Raw genomic sequence first — 10,408 nt, 5'->3', positions numbered from 1 at the left:
AGTAAAACCTTTTTGTTATAACGTTAATTGTAATTTCCGTTGTGGTTCAGCGTAACGGTGATCAACTTTACATAGCCAACAAGACTTCCATGCGGAAAAGTGGGTTGACTACGGTTGGATATGCTGCGAATCTGCAGTGCAGTCTGGGAGCTGTCATTACACCGCCTTTGTACGTCCGATTTTTATCTCATGGTTGATGATTGGCACACGGCGACAACACGCACCGGGGGAATATGTAGAATATATTTCGCCATTGTCTCCTTGCCAAGAAATCGAAACATTGTGATATAGGTGTCGGGCCCGTCCTCAACATCCTCTTAGCAAACTGTTAGCAAAGGTTAGCGCCCTTGCTAGCACTGTTACTGATGTGACAGCTCATTTAATCCACCTAACCGGGTACATATTTAGAAGACACTTCTTGTCCGCTAAACTATGACGGTAAGATACTTTGTATAACAATGTGTCGTTGTGTGTGTTAAATGTCAATGCATGTTATAGTTAAAACCGTTAACTGTTAGCCCTAGCATCCACTGATGTAAACAGACATAAGGGACTGCAATATGTGAACAGCACAGGTGAAGCTACGTTCTACTGTCTATATAATCCATGGATTTTCGGATTAAAAAATCTGTGATAACTGGGTGTTTACTTGAGTTGGACTGCTTTAATTTTAAATCACAAACTGACCCCTTTTTTAAAAATATGCATCGGTTAGCTTCTAAAATATCCACATGGCACGTTCTTTTTGCCCGATTGTCTCGTTCCAGCTAATATCTCGTTCCAGCTATTTATTTGTTAGAGGAGAGTACTGATATTTTGACCCCAGTGTTGTATTCCCAAACCTAAGGTTTTTGACTAGTGTTGGCCACCTTCCAATTAAATGCATGCACTTCAATGGTTTGCAATACAATACAATACAATACAATACAATACAATACAATACAATACAATACAATACAATACATGCTGATTTATATAGCGCTTTCACAACAGCGGCAGCTGTAACAAAGTTAAGAAGACAGTTTTCATAATCCCCGGGGTGAACTCATCGTTGCCTGACCGCTGAGAAGTGATTTTATAACGTTATTTTCAATTCAAACCACTGACGTGCATTCACACTCACAATCACACCTAGGGACAATTTAGAGTGTTCCATTAACCTGACATGCATGTTTTTGGAATGTGGGAGGAAACCGGACTACCCGGAGAAAACCCACGGAGGCACGGGAAAAACATGCAAACCCCACACAGCGAGGCTGGAGCTGGAATCAAACCCTGCACCTGTACTGTGAAGCGGACATGCTAACCAATTGACCACCGTTCTACCCATGTGTTTGTCAGACTGAATTAACCCTTTCAGGGACAGCGGTCACGACAGTGGACAGCCTATCATGTTAACATGTTACATGTTATCATTTTTGGTGCATGAAAGGGTTAATTTACCAACTATTTAAAAATGGTTAAATATTATGTCATTCATTCAGTAACCAGCCTGCTCACCTGTCGACCTACTCTTATATATTCATATGACGTTATTACGCCGATGTTGTGCATGTGTTGCCTGTGTGATTCTATATCTTCTGGTTGGTGTGCCTGCTCAAGGTGTCCAACGTTAGAGAATACTGCAGTGTAAACTTTGAAACAGTGATATTTCACTTGTTCTCCAGCAGAGTACGCCCATGGCTTAATTTTCAATGAACTCATGTCAGGCAACCTGGACATCAGTAGCATAATATTTGCCCCTTATTAAAAGTATTGCATTTATCCCTTGTTGTTTCAACTCTTAGTTTGCAATGACTGTTGTAAAGATTCCCGGAACAGGAGTTTCCTCACTTTCCCTTTCTGAGACCTACCTACTGTCTAGTTATAAAATTGATACTAAATACATACTCCTGTCTTCTATACGGTCATATTTGCCCGAGTCAGGCTTTGCTCTATTGCTTTCTTGGACTCCAGTTTATATTAGGCGGTGCCATGCCTTTAGCGTCTTTAAGATAAGATATCCTTTGTTTGTCCCACACTGGGGAAATTTACAGCCTCCAAGAATTTTGGTAGAAAGAAGAAAAAACAAACTTTATCACCAAACATTCATTCATTCATTCATCTTCCGAGCCGCTTGATCCTCACTAGGGTCGCGGGGAGTGCTGGAGCCTATCCCAGCTGTCTTCGGGCAGTAGGCGGAGGACACCCTGAATCGGCTGCCAGCCAATCGCAGGGCACACAGAAACGAACAACCATTCGCACTCACACTCACACCTAGGGACAATTTAGAGTGTTCAATCAGCCTGCCACGCATGTTTTTGGAATGTGGGAGGAAACCGGAGCACCCGGAGAAAACCCACGCAAGCCCGGGGAGAACATGCAAACTCCACACAGGGAGGCCGGACCTGGAATCGAACCCGGTAGCCCTGTAGTGTGAAGCCGACGTGCTAACCACTGGACTACCGGGCCGCCCTATCACCAAACAGTAACTTTAAATAATTAATCAACTGTGTCAAGTGTGTTTTTATTGTTTCCTTGTGTGGCTTTTGCGCAGGTGTGATGGTCACATGCATGCCCGGTGTTTGACATAAGCACAATAGCCACTAAGGAGAATGAATGCAGAGGAAGTGGAGCTGCTCGGTGACTCCAAGTACAGGAACTATGTGGCAGCGGTAGATAAAGCCCTTAAGAACTTTGAGTACTCAAGTGAGTGGGCAGACCTCATCTCTGCACTGGGCAAGCTCAACAAGGTAATGATCTGAGTTTGTAATCTTTCACTGCACTACCTCACAGGTCCAGCACTCAAAACACAAATATTGACATTAACTTTCAGATCCAACGAAATCCCCTTCCCTCAATTAATAACCCCTAAATTGCCACCGGGTGGTTGCAATCACTTGTAATTTGAATGATACACATACTACCTGAAGAGCAAACATTGCATCTGCAAACTGAAAGAGAACCCATTACTGTATGCGTTGGCGTCTCGTAGGACAGTGTGTCTCAACCGGCAGTCTGTTGTTCATGATGTGATTGCAATGGGGCAGTAAAATGAAATATCTTTTTATGAAAGTGCCCTGACATTGATTGAAGTAGCATTATTTTACGCAAATGTGACCTTTATCCACATAAACTACAGTGAGTAACAGATGTTTTTTTAAATTTTTCTCGAGTTCCATCTGTTTCACCAGTGTAAGTCATTATATTGTATTTTAATAAGGGATCTCACTTCCGTTTTCATTGTTAAAGTTATTGAATGGCTATTGATCAAAACTTTAGATGATCTGTATTCTTTACAGATTCAGTGTGCATATGCTATTAATTTATTTTCATTGGGAAACTTATTTTGTTCTGGATTTTGTAGATGAGTAATGAGTAAAGTAATTAAAGCCCATAATGCAATGTAAAATGCATTACATTGTGCAAATGCTTAACATTTCTATCAATTTGCACCATAAATAAATAAATAAATAAATAAATAGTTATATATCTATCAATAGATTAATTGATTGATTGGTTGTTGATCAAGAATATGCATGGGGTCCAGAACCCTAAAAGGTTCAGAACAACTCTTTGAGAGTAACGTAACACTCAACATATCAAAAATATAACCTGAAAACAGCTGGCAATAAAACTCAGAATTGTGTTTTGTTGTCCTCCCAGATATTGCAGAACAATGCAAAATATCAAGTGGTTCCCAAGAAGCTGACAATAGGCAAGCGGTTGGCCCAATGCCTCCATCCTGCCCTGCCCAGTGGAGTCCACCGTAAGGCCTTGGAGACCTACGAGATAATCTTCAAGATCATTGGACCCAAGAGGCTGGCCAAAGACCTATTTCTTTATAGGTAAGTGTTGCTTTTACACGTGTCAGTGAACTTACACTGGACACATTGAACATAACTCATGTCACATCACACTTCTACACTGCAGCTCTGGGCTCTTCCCTTTACTCACCAATGCTGCCATGTCCGTAAAGCCTGTGTTGCTGGGCCTCTATGAGACTTACTACCTGCCTCTGGGCAAGACCTTGAAGCCTGGTCTACAAGGACTACTCACTGGAGTACTGCCTGGCCTCGAGGAAGGATCAGAGTTTTATGATAGGTGAGAAAACTGGATTTAGGGCTGAATGATTTTGGAAAATAATCAAATTTCTCCTTTTTTCCCCTCAAAATGGCTGTTGCAATTATTTTTCCAAGGTTCATTTCTAATGTCTTTTTTTAACAAAACAAGCAATTCATTCATCCTTATTACAATAAACAATATCAGCTCTCATATATATTATTGGATATTTACTTACGAAGGCTCCCAATAACCAGCCAAATCGCAGACTTTGCACTTGGCAAATCGGGTTTTGTCACATCGTGATTGCCAATGTAATAATTTGACCGTAGTCAGATTGATGGATAAATGAATGTGGGAGTAGAGTAATGGGAGAAAGCACTGATATTTCACTGTGTGAAATCATGAAAATCTTGAAAACGCTTGAAGTTTCTTGTAATCCATTATAGTTGGTACTGTACATGAAATGCGATACTTTTTAGAATCTCTATCTGTCTGTACTTATTTGTATACATTTACAATAACTGAATATTGAATGAATAGATAGCTAGAGGTGTAGGAACCCTGACACTAAACTGATTATTCAAAGAGAAATGGCAGGATCGGCCACGTTTCGACTTAACTACTCATCTAGCCGGAAAAGACTCATTAGAATTTACAAAGTTCAACTTATGCAGTCACAGGTCATGGTGCCATGCCCAAATTGCACTTCATTAAAGCCTGAAAGAATTCCAATTGTGCCTTTTAGTGGCATGTATTACAGTTTATAATCAATAAGATAAAATGCATTATAACCAAGTACTGTATCTTTGGTGCAGAACCAACAACCTTTTGGAGAAGGTGGCAGCAGTAGTGGAGCAGTCGGCATTCTACAGTGCCTTATGGGGCAGCATCCTCAACAGCCCCGCTGTGCGTCTCCCGGGGGTCTCCTTTGTTCTGTTGCACCTGAATCGTAAGCTCTCCATGGAGGACCAGCTCTACGTCATGGGCAGTGACATTGAGCTCATGGTGCGGGCTGAGTTTTGCAGAATACTTCACAAGAGCCATCTTGCATAACTGTTTTCAATGTCATCTCTGATGAAAGGGTATTTCAAGCCACATGTATACTTCGCCACATCACCAAGACAGCATGGTATTGCTTCTGACTTGATGATTCTGAATATTGGTCTGTATGTTTACTGGTGACCATTTCTAAGTGTAGTCCAGAGACGGGAGAGGGAGAGGGAGAGAGAGAGAGAGAGACACCTTTGAATAAGTGATACTGATAGTTTACTGTAGATCGCATTGTTTTCCCACAATAAAACCTTTATTCCACATTCTGTGGGGATAATACCATTAAAGGTATTACCACAGTCCCATTTATGATAAAATACTGCAATTCTATTCAAAGGCCACAGTCCGGTTCTATGCAACTTAACCTCTTAAAAAGTGTTTCTTGAATCCAGCTGATCAACATTCTTGGCAATCAATTAGTCAGTAATTGATACATTTGTGTCCATCCCTTATGTGTCCATACATCTGATTATTTTCTGTGCAGGTGGAAGCTGTCAGCACATCAGTCCAGGACTCAAGTGTGCTGGTGCAGAGAAGCACTTTAGATCTGATCCTTTTCTGCTTCCCCTTCCACATGAGCCAGGTGAGAACAGTTTTTGATGCAATCTGGATGAAAACTCCAGGCCTTTGCACTAGTTACATTATGAGTGTATTTTACAGTTAGATTTGAATATCCAATTCAGTGCCAGATAGAACTACAGTTGTTTCACTTACTGTAATTGCTTGAGTATAATACACCGTCATGTATAACACACTCCTATAAATGCAACATAAAATTAAGTTACGGTACACTGATTTATATCTGGTATGCATTTCTCATGAAAGAAGATTCGATTCGTATCGTCATGGGATGCGATACGATTCAAGGATTCCACAATTTTAGAATGTACTTATTTGTTTTGGTTACTCAAATCCAAAATGATTTCCCGAGTAAAGTATTTCTTTTCCAGCCCTAATTATTATACAGATACAGTATATAAATTCATAACCTTCGACATTACATATATTAGAATGAAAGTATACCTTTTTCACAACCTGTAGGTAGCGGTATATGTCTATACAATGTGAACTCATGTTTTCCTTCTTCTATCCCTCAAGTCATGAATGAGTGAATTTTGAATGGAAAAAAAAGTCCATTCATTTGCGTTATTTTCAGTGGCAATGTAAAAAACCTAAGAAACTTTAACACACTTAAGATAAGATAACCTTTATTTGTCCCACATTGGGGAAATTTGCAGTTGCACTTGTCAGTTATGTGAAGGAGTTTCCTGGATATGGTATATTCAGGAAACTCATATATATGCAAAATCACAATGCTTTATTCTGCTGTGTTCAGGCAACTCGCCCTGACATGATCCGGATCCTGTCAGCTGCCTTGCATGTGGTTCTGAGAAGAGACATGTCCCTTAACCGCAGACTGTACGCATGGCTGCTGGGTGCGGAAACACACTCACACACTCACACACTCACACACTCACACACTCACACACACACACACACACACACACACACACACACACACACACACACACACACACACACACACACACACACACACACACACACACACACACACACACACACGCACACACACAAGGGCTTGTCCTTATATCTGGTTCAACTCATGCTTAAATGTCAAATGGAGACACTTGTGCGTTTGAAGGGGAAGTCAAGTCAGAAGTTCTTCTTGACAATAATTTGGTCTATGCGGCCCTACTCGTCTCAACACGGTATTCTGATTAATCTTACATTTGTCGAGCATGAATTAAGCATCAAAATCCACCTGTTTTATCCCATTCAGGCAGTGGCTATTTTTTGCTACTTGCCTGTCGATTGAAAATAACATCACAGTTACTCAGGGCTTAGGTCACGATAAAATAAATAAAAATAAAATTACGTGAAAAACAATTGTAAGTAGCACAGCCACCTTATCTATACAGTATCTATATTTATATTGCACTTAATTGAACTGTGTACATTGAAACTAAAACATTTATTTTTGTGAATGTGAAATGTGAAAAACACTTTGTTTTTCTTATTTCTACCCCCCAAATTTGCTGCTATAGACTAAATTTCCCCAGTGTGGGACAAATAAATGATATATTCTATGATCTTATCTTATCTTATCTTATAATCACAGCTGAGTTTGCGAACGTCACATGACCAATCTCAGAACACAGGTGGACTATAATTGGTCGTGACCTGAGCCCTAAGCAACTGCAAGGTCTTTTTCAGTCGACAGCAAGTGGCTAAATGGCCGCCCCTGAGATAGACAACTATTTGCTGCTAAATTTATAATCCACAAACGCAATATTAATCAGAATGCTGTTTTTACAAAAGTGGAGATGCATGAGTAATTGACTCATTTATATGATTCATATAAAGTATATGATTTATATGAAGCAAAGCTGACTCAGATGAGGCATTTTAGTTGACACATTTAGGAGTGCCAATTTCTGATGTCCACACAATGTGCCACGCAATGTGCCACATGCTCCCATTTTTAATTCTGTGAAACATAAATGTGCTTGAGAGGCTTTAATCTTACTCTGTTTTCTTTTGTTTGCAACTGAATTTGGATACACATGCTGGTAAGTGTCATCACTGTATGGATGTAGCAAGCTTCATACATATTTAAAGTAACTTTTATGTTTGTAATCATAGCATTTCAACGCTTCTTCATCTGAAGTGACAAAACATACTTTGTCTGGGCTATGAAAGTATAAGAATTTCAGGCAAGGGTATCTTAATTCAACATAAAATGTACATTTTAGATACCGATAGTTATTTTATGTATTAATAAAAGCTAAATTTAATAACTGGCTCAACCACCCTCAGCAGATAAAAACTGAAATCAAGTTTTTTTTATTTTATTTTTTTTATTACTTGCAATAAGCGTTTCACATCTCTGTGGACGTATTGTGGTATGGCCCATTCTCCCTTCCCTTGCAGAAGTGCTTTAATTCAGCAACACTGGAAGATTTTCCGTTATGAATGGCCTTTTTAAATCATGCCACAGTATTTCAGTCTGTTTGGATCACGCTCACAGCTCCGAATGTGGATTATTTGATTTATTTTTAAACCATCCAGAAATTGACTTGCTGTAATGTTTTGGATCGTGCGGTTCAGCTTGAGGTAATGAACTGATTGGCTGAACATTCAAGTTTTACTACAGTGTATTTAAAGGTGAAGCCAACCCCCCAAAATATTATGTTCTATGCAGCCCCACTCGTCTTAACATGACATTCCAATTAATATTGAGCGTGATTGGTTGTTACCTGAGCCATGAGCAACTATGATGTCATTTTCAGCCAACACAAGGTGGCCCGCTGAAATGCCAAAAAATGGGTGGCTTTTGCTGCTTAACTCATATTCCACAAACATAATAGGAATCAGAATGCACTCAAGGGGCATAAAACATAGTATTGTAAAGAAAAATTGTGGGTTGAATTCGCCTTTAAGAACAGAATTCATTGTTTTTATCAAATCCAACATAACAAGTCCTGTTCTTTTCTGGCCAGCAGTATTTTTTGTCATGGAACTCATTTTCCCCAAGTCCCTTCCATATTGAGTTATAAACAAAGACCTTTAACTGAGGCGAGGGAAGCCTGTGGTTCTTTTGATCTTGTGCTGGGTTTCTTACTGACATCTTGGAAGAGCGGTCTCTGTGGTCTCCGGGTAATTTTTGTTGGGTGGCCACCGAAGGTTCCTCACTGTTGCATATTTTCTCCATTTGGGGATAATGGCTCTTACCGTGGTTCACTGGAGTCATGAAGCTTTTGAAATGGCTTTGTAACCCTTTCCAGACTGATGGATGTCAGTTACTTGATTTCTCATCTGTTCTTCAGTTTCGTCGCATCATAGGATTTTGCTGCAGCTTTTTGAGATCTTTTGACTGACTCCATTTTGTCAAATTGTTTCTTGATTGAACAGGTCTGGAGGTAGAGGTACGGTAATCAGACTTGGGTGGGGTCAGTGAAAATGAACTCTTTCCCATAAACGTGGCCACGGTTAATTCATTTTTCAACAATGGGGGCAAGTACTTTGTCACATAGAGCCAGGTATCTTTGAATAACCCCTTAATAAATAAAATCACGATTAAGAAGCTGTTTTTTATGTTTTGATTGTTGTGATTTTTCTTTATTTTCTTTTTTTTTAATGTAGGTTTTGACAACAATGGGGTGAAAACAGGACCCCGCGCCACTCGACAGAGCAAGCCAGAAGAGCATGCTAGCCACTATTTCAACACCTTCTCAAAAGACATGCTCGTCCAGGTGGGGCTTTCGTATTTGAATACAACATAGATCAAAACAAGTCATGTTGCAAAGGATTTGGCCATGCTTAAGAGTTTTGTCTGTGTCATAGGGAATGCCACTAATTTCGGCAGATGTGTCTTTATGCTCTGCGTATTTTGTTATTTTTGCCAGATTCCTCTCTCTCTTTTATGACTTACCTTCCAGCTTTACACATCCTCTTGGGGGTTTTCATATGGCATGCTTCCGTCTGCTCCTTTTCCGACACTCACTGTCTTTTAACTCTGTCCCGCCATGTGCTCCTCTGTGGCGCTCCAGTGCTTAGAACACATATAGCACAGAGAAATCAGACGGCAAATCTAGTTTTAGAAAGTATTTTCATTTTTTGTCCTTTGCCCCTGTGCCATCTGTTCAGAGGTAGTTATTGGAACTCCATCCATTGGGAGAGGGTCGGCACTACAGGGACTCTCTTCGCAGGCTTGAGCTCATTATGTGGCAGACGGAGCGTGAAAACAAATAAAAGCAAAATGAGAGAAGGGGGTGGAAGATGTAATAGTGGAATTTGTTTTGCAAAAATTAAAAAAAAAGGTATCGAATAGTATTTCTGGATTTGACAAATATGTCTGTTCTCTGTTCCATTGTGTGTCTTATTAGGCAATGGTGGGGATATTGCAGGGCAAAGCGCAAGGCGGAGAAGAGGAAAGCATTCTCATGCATGACCTCAAGCCATTTCGCATCCTCATCAGCCTGCTTGACAAACCAGAGCTTGGTAACAATATGTCGATACCTACAGCACAATAAGTTCTTGCCCCTGGTTGTCCAGCTCCTGCCTTGTATGGTTCTCTCTTCAGGTCCAGCTATCTTAGAGGATGTTCTTATCGAAGTGTTTCGTATGCTGCACACACAGTGCAAAACAGAGCTGGATCTCCAAAACCAAAGTTCCTTCAGTAAGGACCACACACACCTGAGCAGGTTAGGCCAATCAACCACCTCATCTTTTGACATGCGTTATAATATTGTGAATTGATTGTTAATGCAAGTGTCGATCCTCAAATTTCTTT

The 10,408-nt window shown here is 40.2% G+C and overlaps 1 protein-coding gene across 4 annotated transcripts in view; it reads left to right on the top strand.

Annotated features, from left to right (window-relative positions):
* Positions 1–65: 65 nt before the first annotated feature.
* Positions 66–10,408, top strand: part of dop1a (DOP1 leucine zipper like protein A) — a 32,495-nt gene continuing 22,152 nt past the window's right edge. The window contains exons 1-10 of one of the 4 annotated variants that reach the window (XM_052064579.1): positions 66–169; positions 2,537–2,732; positions 3,646–3,827; positions 3,913–4,083; positions 4,860–5,049; positions 5,579–5,677; positions 6,431–6,530; positions 9,259–9,368; positions 10,002–10,116; positions 10,199–10,319. In XM_052064579.1, the coding sequence (XP_051920539.1) occupies positions 2,595–2,732; positions 3,646–3,827; positions 3,913–4,083; positions 4,860–5,049; positions 5,579–5,677; positions 6,431–6,530; positions 9,259–9,368; positions 10,002–10,116; positions 10,199–10,319 (1,226 nt within the window). In that variant the 5' untranslated portion in view covers positions 66–169; positions 2,537–2,594. Of the gene's footprint in view, positions 439–2,536; positions 2,733–3,645; positions 3,828–3,912; positions 4,084–4,859; positions 5,050–5,578; positions 5,678–6,430; positions 6,531–9,258; positions 9,369–10,001; positions 10,117–10,198; positions 10,320–10,408 lie in introns of all 4 variants that reach the window. The other 3 variants (XM_052064578.1, XM_052064580.1, XM_052064581.1) reach the window with 3 other exon arrangements.

Source organism: Hippocampus zosterae, chromosome 5, assembly GCF_025434085.1.
Source record: "Hippocampus zosterae strain Florida chromosome 5, ASM2543408v3, whole genome shotgun sequence".
NCBI classification, from domain to species: domain Eukaryota; kingdom Metazoa; phylum Chordata; class Actinopteri; order Syngnathiformes; family Syngnathidae; genus Hippocampus; species Hippocampus zosterae.
The sequence above is the reverse complement of the archived record's forward strand: the minus strand, read 5'-3'. Positions and strand labels throughout refer to the sequence as shown.